Here is a 19,302-nt window from a genome sequence, read left to right as displayed (position 1 = left end):
TGTGTGTGTGTGTGTGTGTGTGTGTGTGTGTGTGTGTGTGTGTGTGTATGCCATGTTTTGTAATCTGTTCATCGATTAATGGACACTTAGGTTCATTCCATATCTTAGCTATTATGAATAATGCTGCAATGAACATGGGAGCAACAGACATTTCTTCTACATTCTGATTTTATTTCTTTTGGTTATATACCCAGTATGGAATTGCTGGACCATAGGGTAATTCTATTTTTAACTTTTTGAGGAACCTCCATACTGCTTTCTATAATGGCTGTACTAATCGACATTCCCCAAAACAGTGTGCAAGGATTCCCTTTTCTCGACGTCTTTACCAGCACTTGCTATCTTTTGTGTTTATGATAACAGTCATTCTAGCAGGTGTGAGGTAATATATCATTTTGGTTTTGATGAGCATTTTCTTGATGGTTAGTGATGTTGAGCATTTTTTCAAATATCTGTTGGTCATTTGTATCTCTTCTTCTTCTTTTTTTTTTGAGACAGAGTCTCGCACTGTTGCCCAGGCTATAATGCAGTGACACAATCTTGGCTCACTGCAATCTCTGTGTCCTGGGTTCAAGCAATTCTCCTGCTTCAGTCTCCCAAGTAGCTGGGACTACAGGCATGTGCTACCACACCGAGCTATTTTTTTTTTTTTTTTTGTATTTTTGGTAGTGACGAGGTTTCACCATGTTGGCCAGGATGGTCTCAATCTCCTGACCTCATGATCCTCCCATCTGGGCCTCCCAAAGTGCTGGGATTACAGGCAGGAGCCACTGTGCCCAGCTTGTATCTCTTCTTTGGAGAAATGTCTATTTAAGTCCTTTGCCTGTAAATTGGTCTATTTGTTTCCTTGCTATTGCGTTGAGTTCATTATATATTTTAGATATTAGCCCATTTGGTATCAGATGAATGGTTCATAAATACTTTCTCCAATTCTGTGAGTTGTCTTCCAACTCTGCTGATCACTCCCTTTCCTGTACCAAAGCTTGATGTAGACTCATTTGTCTATTTTTGCTTTTGTTGTTTTTCCTTTTGGCATGAAATCCAAAAAGCCGTTGCCAAGACCAATGTCATGGAACATTTCCCCTATGTTTTCCTTTAGTAGTTTCATGGTTTTGAATCTTATATTTAAGTCTTTAATTCATTTAGAGTTGATTTTTCAATATGGCATGACATATGGGTCTAATTTTGTTTGTCTGCATGTGGATATCCAGTTATCTCAACACCATATGAGGATACTGTCCTTTCCTTTGTATGTTCTTGGCGTCTTGGACAAAAAAGAGTTGGCTGTAAATGTGTGGATTTATTCCTGGGCTCACTATTCTGTTTCATTTGTTTATGTGCCTGTTTTTATGCCAGTATTATGCTGTTTTGGTTATAATACCTTTGCAGTATATTTTGAGGTCAGGTAGTAGATTGCTTCTAACTTTTCTTACTTTGGTTTTCTCTTTTTCGGTTTTTGTTTTATTGAAGATTGCTTTGGCTAAGCAGAGTTTTCTGTGGTTCCATATGAATTTTAGTATTTCTTTTCTATTCCTGTGAAAAATGCTATTTGTGTTTTCTTTCATCAATGTTTTATTGTTTTCAGTGTAGAGTTTTCCATCTACTGGGTTACATTTATTCCAAACTATTTTATTTTAGCTGTTGTAAATGGAATTGTTTTCTTGATTTCTTTTTCAGATAGTTTACTTCTAGTTAATGTGAATGCTACTGATTTTGTCTATTTATTTTATAACTTGCAACTTCACTGAATTTATTTATTACTTTCTAATAGGTTTCTGGAGGAGTCTTCAGGGTTTTCTCTGCATGAGATTGTGTTATCTGCAAACAGATAATTTACATTTTTTTTTTCAATTTGGATGCCTTTTATTTCTATTGCCTAATTTCTTTGTCTAGGACCTCTAGTACTATGCTAAATAGAAGTGGCGAGAGTGGGCATACTTGTCTAATTTTGGATCTTAGAGGAAAAGCTTTCAGGTTTTCTCAGTTGATTCTGATGTTAGCTGTGAGTTTGTCATATACAGCTTTTATTGTGTTGTGACATATTCTTCATATGCCTAATTTGTTGAGAGTATTGTTTTTATCATGAAAAGATGTTGAATTTGCCAAATATTTTTTTCTATTAATATGATCAGATGGTTTTTGTCCTTCATTCTGTTACTGTCATGCATCACATTTATAGATCTGCATATGTTGAACCATCCTTGCATCCTTGAAAAGAATCCCACTTTATAATAGTGAATGATCTTTTCCATGTGCTGTTGAATTCACTTTGGTTGTATTTTGTCGAAGGCATTTCATTTATGTTCATTAGTAATATTGGTCTTCAGGTTTTTTGTTGTTGTTGGGTAATTGTCTGGTTTTGAGATCAAGATAAGACAACATTTCTATATATTCTCTATTCAAATTAAAACCAAGAAAAGAAAATTGTCAGTGAACACAATTTTATGAGACTATTTTTTTAATTCTAGTTTATGAATTTTGAAGGCCTATACTTTCTAATCCAAATTGTACTGTAACTTGATATATGGTTTGTTGAATGACATGCAGGTAGCAGATGATAGGTATAAACAAGCCTTCTTTCGCTGTGCCTGAAACACAGTGAAAAACAATTATTTTGGTTAATTTGGGTTATAAGACTATAATCACAAAAAATATTTAGATAATCTAGCAGTTATAGATAATAGGAATTGCAATAAAATTCCTGTGTGCCCTCATGAGATAGGAGCATTTGTGTGCATGGTGTTCATTCACCATATGTATATTCTGTTTACAGTATGATTATCTAAATCTAATATGCATTATTGTACATTAGTATGAAAGCTGAACTATCAAAATCAGTTTATTTTAGATTCACATTGAGACTTAGGCATTATAATATAGTTAATATCTTTTATGCACTGTTCTGGTTATCTACTGCTGCATAGCAAACTATCCCAAAACCTCAAGGCTTAAAAGAAGTACTGTTATATCTCATGGTTTGAGGGAGTGGCATCAGTATTTAAGTAGTACTTTGCTGGTAATTTTTCTGTTATTGTGATATTGATTGATTCACCTGGGGTCGTATCTGAAGGGTCAAGATGGCTGCAGTTGTATGTCTGTCACCTTGATGGGGAGGGCTAAAAGGCTGACTTAGCTGGAACAACCATAGCACCTATACATGACCATTGCAGCATGGTGGTCTCAAAGGAACCAGAAAGGAACCAGACTCTTGTTAGTCCTGGATCCCCAAAGTGTCCCAAGAGGCCATTGAAGCCTCAGAAACCCGTGAACATTACTTCAGAACATTCTATTGGTAAAGCAAATCACTAAGGCTGGCCAGAATTCAAGGGGAGGAGAATTAGACTAGAAACAACATAGCCTTGCCTTTCCAATTTAGTCTACTGACCTCCACAGCTGTAGAAGAATAAATTTGTATTGTTTTAAAACATTAAAAGTTTGGCAATGTGCAACAGCAGATACACACAAAAAACACATTTGCTTTGTTTTTATTATGCATGTATGTGTTTATTTACTCGTGGGATACTGACTGCATGATTACAGCTTTAAAGTACAAAGAAATTGCAGTCAAAAGATGCTTGGGGGAAAAAAGTCTTCTTGCTAGAAAAGGGACAAAATTCTAAATGTATAAGTACACGTATATATTATCCCTGTTTTTATCCTGTCTTGGTTCTGAAAGACTCAACTGATCATTAAAATTTTGGGTGCGTTTTTTATATTTTGAATTAATGTTCGTTCAAAACAAAATACTAACAAACAAATTTCTAGGCGTTGGAGCATACTGCAATAAGCTAATGTGCTTATATCATTTTTAGTTGATTTATCATATCCTTGAGTTTTGCTAAATGACATATAGTTACAAATTTTAGCTTCATATATGGAATATTTAAAAAACAAAAACATCTACAACTGTTATATAATTATCCATCATAAATCTGTAAAAATATATTTGATCACAGTTATAGAGGACTCACGGAGAAGAAAGGTTCTTTTGAATCAGGAGACTGAGGTTGTATTTCCACACTACTATTTTCCCAGTGGCCTCTAATCCTTCAAATATTTTGTGGGAAACCAAATGACAGTTTTTACCAAAAACAGGAAAAGGTGAAAGATAGCTGGACTAGGAATCTCGAAAGCTTTTCTTAACAGTTGTTCAAGTTGCATCAGTCTCTTTAATACTTTTAGTTTAAATGTTCACCCTTGCTAAATTTTATTTCTGCAATAAGTGCTATCATTTTATTATCTTGTCCTTTGTGAATATATTCAGTTACTCTGTAAGGACTCATTCTTTAGTGATTGCCAGTATTTTCAATAAAAGAACCTCTACAGATGTTCATATGAGTGAACAGCATCTGGAAGCGTGGCCAGGGGCCAGCCAGGTAGATTAGGCTTGCTTGGGTGTTCCAGGAACAAAGTTATTATTTCTACAGCCTACAATGAGAGTTCAATTTTATTTCTTTCGAATTGGACTCCTTAATCTCTTAGCTTGCTTGCCTTGTGGGAAATGCATTAGGATTTATGACTAGGGCCCATGGTTATTCACTTGTTTTTTTTTGGCCTTTCTAAAACCTAGATTATTAACCCTAAAATTACAGAAATATAATCATGGAATGAGTATGTTTTAAATTATTTAATACCCAAATACTTATAAAGTCTTAAACACTTAAGAAAAATATTTAAGTCTACCAGTGGAAGGTAGTGTTTTAGTGGAAATCAGAGTTCCTTACAGCTTTACACATTCTTCCTTGCTGGCTATTGTGTCTCCACTGTGAACTTACGGAACTTTTCGGGAACTTAAGTGTCTTCTGGGGACATTTCTGTGGCATTGGTTCCTGGTGGCTGGAAATGTGCACATTCTGTATTATTGAGATATTGAGATTCATAGTTCAGCTTGTGTTGTAGAATAAAGTAATAAATGGCATATTACACCTTATCATTGTGAACTCTGAAATATATTTCAGAGGTTTGTTCTTTCCAAAGAGTTTCCATAATACATTTCTGTGGCCTAGAAATATTTTCTGTTGATGTAAAAAGTCACTGTGTATGGAAGGTTCTCTATGTGGGTATCTCTACAAGTCTACAAAAGGGAGATTTCCGAGGTCTCCACACGTGAATTAGTCACACCTTTGCTTGTGTGTGGTGGAGCTTTCGGTTCAGGCTGACTTCAGGAAAAGGACCACCCAGCCTTTACATTTGACCTAACAAGTTGCTACCTATTCCAGGAAGAAAATTGATTAATATTTTAATAAATGAGAGTTGTTTGCATCACTAGAGTATATGTCAGCTAGAAACCTTTGACTAATTTGACTCTTACAGACTCAGTCTAATTCCATTAGTGATTTGATAAAGAGCTGTAGCCAGTTGGCTCCAGACCAGATTTCAGTATGGCCCCCGACCCACCAACTCAATCCCACTTTGTGTGGTGTTGCTCCCTTCTGTTAAACAAATGTTATGATTTAGACAAGACATCCTGGATTTCATTAGGAAAAAAAATAGTCACCTATTTATCTCATTCATTCAGTCTTCAATGGACCAATCAATGGACTGAACATGTGTGGTCTGTAAATTTTGATCCCAGCTTTAGCTACTGCTTATAGCAAATACTTTAGAATGCCATTCCTCCATCTTTCTTAAAATACTCTCTTCTACACAGTAGGTTTCCCTGGTTCTTTGCTCTTTGTATTTACAGATTAATGACTTTAAATCACAATCAAAAGAGATAATTCTCAGCATACATTGTTTTTCAGATATTCTTTTCCCAAACCAATGTTTTTCCTCTTGAAATAACATTAGTTTTATAATTAAGTAGCTTGATCTCATATTTATTACATAACTCTAGGTACAGTTAAGTCGATTTTCTCATAGTAGTTTCTTATTGATTACAAACTGATGTTAGGAATGTATGTATGTACACAATGGTAATAAAAGCCGACTGCTACCTCACGAGAGACAGAAAATGAGATTTAGTAGGCATTGTCTGTAGAATTTTCATACTTGAGGTTGGCCATAAACATCAGCTAGGTTTTTGGGTAAATACATTGACAGATTTATGCAGACATCCACATATTTATTCAGAATCTTCTATATCCCTTGTAGTGTGTATATACCTCACTGGGTTACAGAGATTAACAAGTGACAAATTCCTTCAGTTATCACCTGCTTTGCATGCTGTGCTTCAGAATAAATAAACTCTACTGATGTCTCCTTGTTCACTGTATTTCCCCACACTGTCTTCTGTTTCCAGTGAGATCCTTTGCACAGTGAGATTCATATGCTCAGTCTTTTTGTCCTAGGCAGTGTCTTTGGTCAAATGAAGCAAGCATTCCTTTTCACCCATAATGGTTATAACAAACAATTACTCTAAGGCTTATTGGTTATAACATTTTTTATTTCTACTTTTTAAGTAGAGTGCAGTGGAAAGAGGCAAAAGAGAGATCAGCTTTTTTTCTTCCCTTTTCTTTCTTTAAGTAACTCCATTCATTTCTCCTACTTCCTAGTTAATATGAATTGCTTTTTTCATTTCTTTCCTTACTCCTCCAAAGTCAGAAGTAATAATAGGTGATGTAGTTTGGCATGGAATACATAATGGGTCTACACTGAGATAGAACAATTTTTAGTCTTTTTTTTTGTATGTCTTCAATTAGACTGAACATTACGATCACTTCAGTAAAATTGTATCAAAGAAAATATGTATATTAAAAGTTTATGAGCCAATATTTTGTTGGAGGGCTTATAGCAAATTAACAATGTTTGAAACATATTTCATACTTTTTCAGGTTTATTTTCTTTATAATATTTTAGTTTCATTCTATAGACTTAAGTAAGAGCGATGGCTTTATTTTTTCAATGCGTGGTGGTTTTTCTGGGGAAAGGAAAAAGCCTTTGGCAATGACAAATAGCCTGTAATGTATGTAATTATTAATAGTTTGGACAATGCTATTTTTAGTCCATCTCAATTAAACTTTCATTTGTGACCTTTAGTGTGTTATACTGGTAATTATTACTTATTTTAAATTTGCTAAGTCACACAGATGAAAATAACAACACACGTAAATTAGAATGGTTTTTAAATGTCATAAACAACAGCAAAGCATTCAAACTCTCCAAGATGTCCAATAGTAAAATAAATGTACTATCTACATAAAAAGTAAATTAAAAATATCTAGCCTAAAGTATTATGAGTGTTTGCTACTGATACAGTTTGTAAGAACTAAATAAATATTTACTGAAAGTTCTTTGAAGATTTGTTGCATTTAAGTTTTGTAAAAATATAATGATACTTTATCAAATTTTCTTTAGTTTAAGTGCCCAAGGATAGGATGATGTTCGATGGGTTTTATGATCATTAAACCCAGAAGGAACCAATCTTATAATATGATTGGTTGGAATTTTCTGATGAATTCTTTGGATGAAATTCAGAATAAAATACAATTTTGTTAACATCTGTTTAAAATCTGAGACTGAATTTCAATAGTAGAAGTGGTTGTAATAGCCAACTGGCAGAATTTCATATGAAGTTATTACATTGTTTTCCTCATTATATCTTTTCAGATATTACATATTCTATTGATTTCACACCTTTCTCAATAATACCCTAAATGTATTAAATTATTAGCATACCCTGAACATATTTATTGATATGTATTTCTCTCCCCAAAATTATTCCATTTTGAGTGATTTGTGTTTTTACAAATTTTTTATTTCTTCTTTTTAAAATAGGCCTTTAGTGAATTTGAGATTGAGCAGCATCAAGAATGTGCTTATGACCACTTAGAAGTATTTGATGGAGAAACAGAAAAGTCACCAATTCTTGGACGACTATGTGGAAACAACATACCGGAACCCCTTGTGGCTACTGGAAATAAAATGTTTGTTCGGTTTGTTTCTGATGCATCTGTTCAAAGAAAAGGCTTTCAAGCCACGCATTCTACAGGTCAGCAACTTAGAGTCATGCTTCTCTTTTTGGCCAAGATCCAGGTTTCTCTTCTGGAGAATTTGGTTCAATAATAGAATTGCAAATAAATCTCCAAACATAGAAAGTGAAATTTCACTGAAGCACTGTGTGAAATATTTGCAGAACCACACAGCATCCTACTTAAAGATCTTTGCAGTTGTTGAGCATATAGGGAAACCCAAAAGTTTTTGCCTAATTTGTGATCAGTGCAGTTTGTTTAAGTAGAACTGTCCAATATTTATATAATGTATTTCATATTAAATGTAGCAGTTTAATTTATATGTTATATTTAACAGATAGAAATCTGTGGCTTGATATTAAAAATTTATGTTTTATCTAATAACCTATCTGGTTAGCTAGATTTTACATTAATATATTTTTTTGAAAAGTCACACAAATTTATTTTATTTTTTTTATTTTATTTATTTTTTTTTTTTTTTTTTGCTGAGTTTTGCAATTTATTTATTGAAACCTTATACGTACATTGTTTGGCTGTAGAATTCTAAAATCATATTTTCCAAAATGTTTTATATCCCAAATCACAGAATGATTATAGCAAAGGAATACATAAGTCATTCAATTTGCTTCTCAATTGTTAAACATATTTGCTCATTTGGTAAACATTACCTCATCCGCTTCTTCACCTTCTTCATCATAATCATCATCATCATCTTCAATAGCTTCTCCAGTAAAGTATAACACTGATCTTGGGATTATACGTTCACGTAAAAAGTGACCAATTTCGAAGTCTGCAGCAAGGATAGCTTCAGCATCATCATCCAGATCTCCACTCTCGGGAACTTCAGGAGGGGCAAAAAAATTAAAGAAAGAGTCATTGGAAACTGTTTTAGTCACAGTACGAACTGTCCCGCGTCCCTTGTGTTTCTGCTTCTTCTTGATGGTTTTCAAAGTGACATTCTTTCCTTTTTTCCAATCTATCTGGCACCCCGTACAACCCATAATTTCTGGTCCATCAAAAGAAAAGGGATCAGAATCATCTGGTTCTGACCTCATCCTATATGTCTTTGTCAGCACTTCATTTGTAAAATATTCATTGGGCTCAAAGTGAAATTCTAAGACAAAACTCATGGGCTGGCCAGCATCTGAGAACTTCACTTTAATATCTTTCAAGTGCTTCAGAATAGGTTCATCATGTTCCTGAACCATAGCACTGAGCAAGTCAACATTCTTAAAAACAGTTAACCAAAATTCAGGAATTCCTTTGGGGTCTTCTTTTTCTTCATCCTTTTTCTCATCTTCAATCTTGGCCTTTTCTTTCAATTCCTCCGAAATCTCATCTTCTTCATCTGGTTTCCATTCACATTCTTCTTCCGTAGGTTCATAAATTGCATTAATAATCTCAAATCGCTTATCAAATAGAGGCTGATAGAGAACAGCATACTTCCTTTCAAGATCGTGAACTTCCTCATAGAATTTGGCTTCTATCTGTGCACATTTAACTTGCAGGTTTTTGAGAGCATTCACTCGTCTTTTAACTACCCTAGGCAGGCTTTCAATGTATCCTGTTGGTGTTTCTACCAGACCATCAAGTCTTTCTTGAAGGGCTGCAAGAATCTGAGGATTTTGCATTATCGGAACAGTTAGCTGACGTGCTTTGATTTTTGTCTCTTCACCAGTTTCTTCTTCTTCTACTTCTTCAACATCATCCAAATCTTGATCAAGTTCAGACTGTTCTTTGTTGTCAATGTCTGCCATTGTAAGAACTCCAAATATCGGCGGCTAGTATGGGGAGCCAGGCGGCCGGAGCTGCGCAGGCAGTGACTTAGGGCAGCAGCGGCGGCGGGAGGAGCAGGAGGCGGCGGGAGGAGCAGGAGGCGGCGCCGCGAGCAGATGGCGCTAAAAAAGCACACAAATTTATTAATATTTTTATGTACACAGGGGCTTTACACAAAAATGAAAACCCAAAGAAGTGGTTAGACTTGGGGGTTTCTATGCCATTTTGTTTTGTTTTGTTTTGTTTTTTCCTATTTATATATTTTATTGCATTTTAGGTTTGGTGGTACATGTGAAGAACATGCAAGATTGTTGCATAGGTACACACATGGCAGTGTGATTTGCTGCCTTCCTTCCCATCACCTACATCTGGCATCTCTGCCCTTGCTATCTCTCCCCAGCTCCCCACACCCAACCGTCCCTCCCCTATTTCCCCCCAACTGACCCCAGTGTGTAGTGCTCCCCTCCCTGTGTCCATGTGCTCTCATTGTTCAACACCCGCCTACGAGTGAGAACATGCAATGTGTGATCTTCTGCTCTTCTGTCAGTTTGCTGAGAATGATGGTTTCCAGGTTCATCCATGTCCCTACAAAGGACACAAACTCATCATTTTTGATGGCTGCATAATATTCCATGGTGTATATGTGCCACATTTTCCCTGTCCAGTCTATCATCAATGGGCATTTGGGTTGATTCCAGGTCTTTGCTATTGTAAACAGTGCTGCAATGAACATTCATGTGCACGTGTCCTTATAGTAGAATGATTTATAATCCTTTAGATATATACCCAGTAATGGGATTGCTGGGTCAAATGGAATTTCTATTTCTAGGTCCTTGAGGAATCGCCACACTGTCTTCCATAATGGTTAGACTAATTTACACTCCCACCAACAGTGTAAAAGTGTTCCTATTTCTCCACATCCTCTCCAACATCTGTTGTCTCTAGATTTTTTAATGATCGCCATAATAACTGGCATGAGATGGTATCTCAATGTAGTTTTGATTTGCATTTCTCTGATGACCAGTGATGATGAGCATTCCTTCATATGTTTGCTATCCTCATGTATGTCTTCTTTTGTAAAGTATCTGTTCATATCCTTTGCCCACTTTTGAATGGGCTTGTTAGTTTTTTTCTTGTAAATCTGCTTTAGTTCTTTGTAAATTCTGGATATCAGCCATTTGTCAGATCAGTAAACTGCAAAATTTTTTCCCATTCTGTTGGTTGCCAATTCACTCTAATGACTGTTTCTTTTGCTGTGTAGAAGCTGTGGAGTTTGATTAGGTAACATTCGTCTATTTTGGCTTTTGTTGTCAATGCTTTTGGCGTTTTGGTCATGAAGTCCTTGCCTACACCTATGTCCTGAATGGTTTTGCCTCGATTTTCTTCTACGGTTTTTATGGTGTTAGGTCTTATGTTTAAGTCTTTAATCCATCTCGAGTTTTATAGTGTCAGGTGTCAACAAGGAATCCAGTTTCTGCTTTCTGCACATGGCTAGCCAGTTTTCCCAACACCATTTATTAAACAGGGACTCCTTTCCCCATTGCTTGTTTTTGTCTGGTTTGTCAAAGATCAGATGGTTGTAGATATGTTGTGTTGCCTCCGAGACCTCTGTTCTGTTCTATTAGTCTATATCTCTGTTTTGGTACCAGTACCATGCTGTTTTGATTACTGTAGCCTTGTAGTATAGTTTGAAGTCTGGTAGTGTGATGCCTCCCACTTTGTTCTTTTTGCTTAGAATTAACTTGTCTATGTGGGCTCTATTTTGGTTCCATATGAAGTTTAAGGTGTTTTTTCCAGTTCTGCAAAGAAGGTCATTGGTAGCTTGATGGGGAAAGCATTGAATCTGTAAATTACTTTGGGCAGTATGGCCATTTTCACGATATTGATTCTTCCTAACCATGAACATGGAATGTTTCTCCATCTATTTGTGTCCTCCCTTATTTCGTTGAGCAGTGGTTTGTAGTTCTTCTTGAAGAGGTCCTTTACATTCCTTGTTAGTTGTATTCCTAGGTATTTTATTCTCTTTGTGGCAATTATGAATGGAAGTTTGTTCTTGATTTGGCTCTCTTTAAGTCTGTTATTGGTGTATAGGAATGCATGCGGTTTTTGCACATTGATTTTTGTATCCTGACATTTTGCTGAAGTTGCTTATCAGTTTCAGGAGTTTTGGGGCTGAGACAATGGGGTCCTCTAGATATACAATCATGTCGTCAGCAAATAGAGACAATTTGACTTCCTCCTTTCCTATTTGAATAAAATTTATTTCTTTTTCTTGCCTGATTGCTCTGGCTAGAACTTCTAGTACTATATTGAATAGGAGTGGTGAGAGAGGGCATCCTTGTCTAGTGCCAGATTTCAAGGAGAATGCTTCCAGTTTTTGCACATTCAGTATGATTTTGGCTGTTGGTTTGTTGTAAATAGCTTTTATTATTTTGAGATACGTTCCATCAATACCTAGCTTATTGAGGGTTTTTAGCATAAAGGGCTGTTGAATTTTGTCAAAGGCCTTCTCTGCATCAGTTAAGATAATCATGTGGTTTTTGTCTTTGGTTCTGTTTATGTGGTGAATTACGTTTATAGACTTGCGTATGTTGAACCAGCCTTGCATCCCCGGGATGAAGCCTACTTGATCATGGTGGATAAGCTTTTTGATGTGCTGTTGCAGTCGGCTTGTCAGTATTTTATTGAAGATTTTTGCATCTATGTTCATCATGGATATTTTTCTGAAGTTTTCTTTTCTTGTTGAGTCTCTGCCCGGTTTTGTAATCAGGATGATATTGGTGACATAAAATGGTTAGAGAAGAATTCCCTCTTTTTGTATTGTTTGGAATAGTTTCAGAAGGAATGGTACCAGCTCCTCTTTGTAGGGCTGGTAGAATTCGGCTGTGAACCCGTCTGGACCTGGGCTTTTTTTGGGTGGTAAGATCTTAATTGCTGCCTGAACTTCAGACCTTGTTATGGGTCTGTTCAGGGTTTTGGCTTCTTCCTGTTTTAGGCTTGGCAGGAGGCAAGTGACCAGGAATTTATCTATTTATTCGTGGTTTACTAGTTTATGTGCATAGAGTTGTTTGTAATAATCTCTGATGATGGTTTGAATTTCTGTGGAATCTGTGGTGATATCCACTTTATCATTTTTTATTGCATCAATTTGGTCATTCTCTCTTTTCTTTTTTATTAACCTGGCTAGTGGTCTGTCTATTTTGTCGATCTTTTCAAAAAACCAGCCCCTGGATTTATTGATTTTTTGAAGGGTTTTTTGTGTCTCTATCTCCTTCAGTTCTGCTCTGATCTTAGCTATTTCTTGTCTTCTGCTGGACTTTGAGTTTTTTTGATCTTGCTCCTCTAGCTCTTTTAATTTTGACGATAGGGTGTCAATTTTAGATCTCTCCTTGCTTCTCATGTGGGCACTTATTGCTATATGTTTTCCTCTAGAGACTGCCTTAAGTGTGTCCCAGAGATTCTGGTGAGTTTTGTCTTCATTCTCGTTGGTTTCGAAGAACGTCTTTATTTCTGTCTTCATTTCATTGTTTATCCAGTGAACATCCAAGAGTAAGTTTTTCAGTTTCCATGAAGCTCTGCGGTTCTGAGTTAGTTTTTGAATTCTGAGTTCTAACTTGATTACACTGTGGTCTGAGAGACTGTTTGTTATGATTTCCGTTCTTTTGCATTTGCTGAGGAGTGATTTACTCCCAATTATGTGGTCAATTTTAGAGTAGATGTGATGTGGTGCTGAGAAGAATGTATATTCTGTGGATTTGGGGTGGAGGGTTCTATAAATGTCTATTAGGTTTGCTTGGTCCAGGTCTGAGTTCAAGTCCTGGATATCCTTGTTAATTTTCTGTCTAGTTGATCTGCCTAATATTGACAATAGGGTGTTAAAGTCTCCCACTATAATTGTGTGGGGGTCTAAGTCTCTTTTTAAGTCATTAAGAACTTGCCTTATGTATCTGGGTGTTCCTGTATTGGGTGCATATATATTTAGGGTCGTTAGCTTTTCTTGCTGCATTGATCATTTTACCATTATGTAATGTCCTTCTTTGTCTCTTTTGATCTCTGTTGCTTTAAAGTCTATATTATCAGAGATAAGAATTGCAACTCCTGCTTATTTTGCTCTCCATTTGCTTAGGAAATCTTCCTCCATCCCTTTATTTTGAGCCTTTTTGCATCCTTGCATGTGAGATGGGTTTCCTGGATACAGCACACAGATGGATTTTGACTTTTATCCAATTTGCCAGCCTGTGTCTTTTGATTGGGGCATTTAGTCCATTTACATTTAGGGTTAATATTGTTATGTGTGAATTTGATACTGCCATTTTGGTACTGGCTGGCTTTTTTGCCCATTAGTTGATGCAGATTCTTCATTGTGTTGATTCTCTTTACCATTTGGCATGTTTTTGGAGTGGCTGGTACTGGTTGTCCCTTTATATGTGTATATTCTCTTTCAGGAGCTCTTGTAAAGCTGGCCTGGTGGTGACAACATCTCTGAGTACTTGCATGTTCACAAAGGATTTTATTTTTCCTTCACTTATGAAGCTTAGTTTGGCTGGATAGGAGATTCTGGGTTGAAAATTCTTTTCTTTAAGGATGTTGAATATTGGCCCCCACTCTCTTCTGGCTTGTAAGTTTCTGCTGAGAGATCTACTGTGAGTCTGATCTGCTTCCCTTTGTGGGTAACCCGACCTTTCTCTCTGGCTGCCCTTAGTATTTTCTCCTTCATTTCAACCCTGGTGAATCTGACGATTATGTGCTTTGTGGTTGCTCTTCTTGAGGAATATCTTTGTGGTGTTCTCTGTATTTTCTGGACTTGACTATTGGCCTGCCTTGCTAGATTGGGGAAGTTTTCCTGGATAATATTCTGAAGAGTATTTTCAAGCTTGGATTCATTCTCTTTGTCGCATTCAGGTACACCGATCAAATGTAAATTAGGTCTTTTCACATAGTCCCACATTTCTTGGAGACTGTGTTCATTCCTTTTTATCCTTTTTTTCTCTATTCTTGCCTTCCTGTTTTATTTCATTGAGTAGATCTTTGACCTCTGATATCCTTTCTTCTGCTTGGTGAATTCGGCTGTTGATACTTGTGCATGCTTCGCGAAGTTCTCGTGTTGTGTTTTCTAGCTCCATCAATTCACTTATATTCCTTTCTCTTTTGTCCATTCTCGTTAGCATTTCGTCAAATCTTTTTTCAGTGTTCTTAGTTTCTTTGCATTGGGTTAGAACATGTTCTTTTAGTTAACAGAAGTTTCTTACTACCCACCTTCTGAAGTCTGATTCTGTCATTTCATCACACTCGTACTCCATCCAACCTTTTTCCCTTGCTGGTGAGGCGTTGTGATCCCTTGTAGGAGGAGAGGTGTTCTGGTTTCGGGTGTTTTCATCCTTTTTGCGCTGGTTTCTTCCCATCTTTATGGATTTATCCACCTGTCATCTTTGTAGTTGCTGGCTTTCAGATTGGGTCCCTTAGTGGGCGTTCTGTTTGTTGATGATGAGGTTATTTCTGTTTCTTGGTTTTCCTTCTGACAGTCTGGCCCCTCTGCTGTAGGTCTGCTGCAGTCCACTCCAGGCCCTGCTTGCTTGGGGATCACCTGCAGCAGCCTCTGCGCTTTCACTGGGAGCTGCAATCCTGAGCTGTTCCTAAACATCCATCTTGGATCGATCCCCCCTGCATTAATATATTTTTTATAAATAAGTTTAGGACTGATCTTTTTGATGGAACCTCTATTTTTCCTTTTTTATTTGGTATGCAACATGATCTTTTGCCAAATCCTCCTTTCTAATTTACTCTTAGGGATTTCAACTAACTGTTCTGGGAATCTTAGATAAAATTTAATTTAGAAAAATACAAAAACCTTTAGGCTAAAAATATAAAAGAACGTTATTTATAGTTTGGAGACAGTTTAATTTTACGTTCCGTAAAATATCTGGAGAATGTCACCTTTTCATTCAGTTAACAATGTGTCAGTTAAATGTAGATATTAGCTGGTCAGTTAGTTTATACTGACACCTAGTGGCATGGCTAATGCATAAGCGATTGCTACACAGGAGAAATTTTTCATTTTTTTTTTTTTTTTTTTTACAGGAATGTCAGCGTTTATTGACATACAATGATAATTTTTCCCTTAGGTTTACAGTGTTGAGAAATTTTTCTTGTTGGAAAACAAAGCATAAAAATACACAAACTCATCCCTGAAATAGTTTTAGTGAAATTTTGTCATGATATTCTGCTGTTTTTATTTTTTAACTTTGTTTTGTAATTCATAATTTTAACTATTCCATTATGCAACATTATTTTTTCACTCTGTTATATTTTATTGTGAGCATTAGATTTATGTTGAAGCCTGTAAGAAAGATATTGTCAGGATACTAATCTGAATAATAATAGTTATTATTGGACTTATGTCAATAACAATTAGTTCTCATGATTAATATAAATATTATGGCATGAGGAAAATCTTACATGGAACATAGAAATGTCAGGCTAATGAGAGATTTTCCACACATTTGGCATTTACGTCTTGAATATTTTTCTTATAACTTGTCAAATAATTAAGGTGTGAAAAAATAAAATCCTATTACTTAATCAATACTTTGCTGATAGCACCAAGTTCATCACATTTTAGAAAATATCATCATGGGAGGGATCCAAGATGGCCAGCTAGGAACAGCTCATGATTGCAGCTCCCAGCAAAAGTGCAGAAGGTGAGTGGACACCGCATTTCCACATGGATTTTTATTGCCCACAGACCAGGAGATTCCCAGGTGGAGAATCCCCACGGGTTGCCAGTGCGGCTGTTTTGGCCAGTGTGGCTATTTGGCCAGCATGGCTGTTTTCGCCGGTGCAGCTGTTTTGCTAGCGCCCCGGTGCAGCAGTTCTCCATACAAAATACATGGGTCTGGACACCATTTTGGCTGGCATTTGGAGCTCCTGGGAGACATAGTTGTCCATTCATCTGATTAAAAAGGGGACATAAACAGGGAGCCAGGCCAGGAGATTCCCAGGCAAAGAAGTGCCCCAAATCTCAGTGTGGCTGTTTCAGTTGGTGCAGTTGGTCACCACACGGGAAATCACACAGATCCTGGCACGTTTTCAGATGAACACCTGGGAGAGAGTCCACCGTTCAACTAAAAAAAAAAAATAAAAATAAAGGGCTCTGAGGCATGGAGACTGGTGACCAGGCTAGGCTGGTCCCACCCCCACAGAAAAACAACAATTGGAAATGCTCTGGATTGAGAGTTTCACAGCAAGTACAGCTGAACGTGGGACAATCCAGCTCTGTGGCAGAGAGGGTGTCCACCATTACTGAGACAGTCCACCACTACAGATGTAGTTTACTATTGCTGAGGCAGCCCGCCATTGCCAAGGCAGTTCTCCATTGCAGAGAGAACCCCCCGTTATAGAAGTGGGCTGCCATTGCCGAGGCAGTTCTGACTATACCCATATAAAGAGGACTGCAGGGAAGACCACACAGCAGCTGGGCAGAGCCCACAGCAGCTCAGCAAAGCCTCTGCAAGCAGACAGTGACTAGGCTGCCTCCTCGCTGGGCAGGGGAGTCCTGAAAAAATGCAGCAGCACAACAGAAACTCATAAATAAAGCCCTAACTCCCCAGGACAGAGCACCTGAGGGAAAAAAAGGAGGGTTATGAGCTCTGCTGCAGCGAACTTAAACCTACATGCCCAGCACCTCTGAATGAACAATGGAGCTCACAGCTCAGCACTTGAGCTCCTATAAAGGACAGACTGTCTCCTCAAGCCACTCCCTGTCTCCCATATATCCAAAGAGTCACCTCATAAAGGAGAGCTCAGACTGACATCTGGTGTGTATCCTTCTGGGACAAAGGTAGCAGAAAAGAAACTGGCAGCAACCCTTACTGTTCTGCAGCCACTGCAGGTGATCCTCAGGCAAGTAGGGCCTGGAGTGGACCTCAGCAGTCTTACAGCAGAGGGCCCAGACTGTTAGAAGGAAAACTAAGAAACAAAGAAATAACTTCATCATTAACAAACTGGGCATCCACTCAGAGACCCAATCTGAAAGTCAACAACTATAAAGATGATAAATCCACTATAAAGGTGGACAAATCCACAAATATGGGAAGAAAACAGTGCAAAAAGGATGAAAACACCTGAAACCAGAATGGCTCTTCTCCTACAAGAGATCACAACTCCTAACCAGCAAGGGAACAAGGCTGGATGGAGAATGAGCGTGATGAATTGACAGATTCAGGCTTCAGAAGGTGGGTAATAAGAAACTTCTGAGGGCTAAAAGAGCATGTTCTAACCCAATGCAAAGAAATTAAGAACATTGAAAAAAGATTTGACGAAATGCTAACAAGAATAAACAACTAAGAGAAATATAAGTGAACTGATGGAGCTGAAAAACACAACATGAGAACTACAGGAAGCATACACAAGTTCCAACAGCCGATTTGACCAAGCAGAAGAAAGGATATCAGAGGTCAAAGATCAACTCAATGAAATAAAACAAGAAGGCAAGATTAGAGAAAAAAAGGTAAAAAGGAATGACCAAAGTCTCCAAATAATATGGGACTATGTGAAAAGACCTAATCTACATTTGATAGGTGTACCTGAATGTGACAGAGAGAATGAATCCAAGCTGGAAAATACTCTTCAGAATATTGTCCAGGAAAACTTCCCCAACCCAGCAAGGCAGGCCAATATTCAAGTCCAGGAAATACAGAGAACACCAGAAAGATATTGCTCAAGAAGAGCAGCCCCAAGGCACATAATTGTAAGATTCACCAGGGTTGAAATGAAGTAAAAAATGCTAAGGGCCACCAGAGAGAAAGGTCAGGTTATGCACAAAGGGAAGCCCATCAGGCTCACAGCACATCTCTCAGCAGAAACCCTACAAGCCAGAAGAAAGAGAGGGCCAATATTCAACATACTTAAAAGAATTTTCAACCCAGAATTTCATATCCAGCCAAACTAAGCTTCATAAGTGAAGGAAAAATAAAATCCTTTGTGAACAAGCAAGTATTCAGATATTTCATCACCACCAGGCCTGCTTTACAAGAGTTCCTGAAAAAGGCTCTAAACATAGAAAGGAACAACCAGTACCAGCCAATCCAAAAACATACCAAATAGTAAAAAGCATCAACACAATGAAGAAACTGCATCAACTAATGGGCAAAACAATCAGCTAGCATCAAAATGACAGGATCAAATTCACACATAACAATATTAACCCTAAAAGTAAATTGGCTAAATGTCCCAATCAAAACACACAGACTGGCAAATTGGATAAAAAGCCAAAACCCATCAGTGTGCTGTATCCAGAAAACCCATCTCACATGCAAGGATACACAAAGGCTCAAAATAAAGGGATGGAGGAAGATTTACCAAGCAAATGGAGAGAAAAAAAAAAAAAAAAAAAAAGCAGGAGCTGCAACCCATCTCTGATAAAATAGACTTTAAACCAACAAAGATCAAAAGAGACAAAGAAGGACATTACATAATGGTAAAAGGATCAATGCAACAAGAGGAGCTAAATATCCTAAATATATATGCACCCAATACAGTATCACCCGAATACATAAGGCAAGTTCTTAATGACTTACAAAGACACTTAGACTCCCACACAATAGTAGTGGGAGACTTT

The 19,302-nt window shown here is 37.2% G+C and overlaps 2 protein-coding genes across 4 annotated transcripts in view; one reads left to right on the top strand and one right to left on the bottom strand.

Annotated features, from left to right (window-relative positions):
* LOC116542989 (nucleosome assembly protein 1-like 1) overlaps positions 1 to 9,816 on the bottom strand; it is a 21,940-nt gene extending 12,124 nt beyond the window's left edge. The window contains exon 1 of the mRNA XM_032268280.1: positions 8,579 to 9,816. Within this exon, the coding sequence (XP_032124171.1) occupies positions 8,579 to 9,667 (1,089 nt within the window). The 5' untranslated portion in view covers positions 9,668 to 9,816. The remainder of the gene's footprint in view (positions 1 to 8,578) is intronic.
* TLL1 (tolloid like 1) overlaps positions 1 to 19,302 on the top strand; it is a 240,976-nt gene that overhangs the window by 207,754 nt on the left and 13,920 nt on the right. For all 3 annotated transcript variants that reach the window (XM_032268275.1, XM_032268276.1, XM_032268277.1), the window contains one exon: positions 7,717 to 7,930. In XM_032268275.1, the coding sequence (XP_032124166.1) occupies positions 7,717 to 7,930 (214 nt within the window). The remainder of the gene's footprint in view (positions 1 to 7,716; positions 7,931 to 19,302) is intronic.

This window comes from Sapajus apella, unplaced genomic scaffold (genome assembly GCF_009761245.1).
Source record: "Sapajus apella isolate SASKATOON/1434 unplaced genomic scaffold, GSC_monkey_1.0 scaffold177, whole genome shotgun sequence".
Lineage (NCBI taxonomy): Eukaryota > Metazoa > Chordata > Mammalia > Primates > Cebidae > Sapajus > Sapajus apella.
Note: the sequence above shows the minus strand (reverse complement) of the source record. Positions and strands in the feature narration are given on the sequence as shown.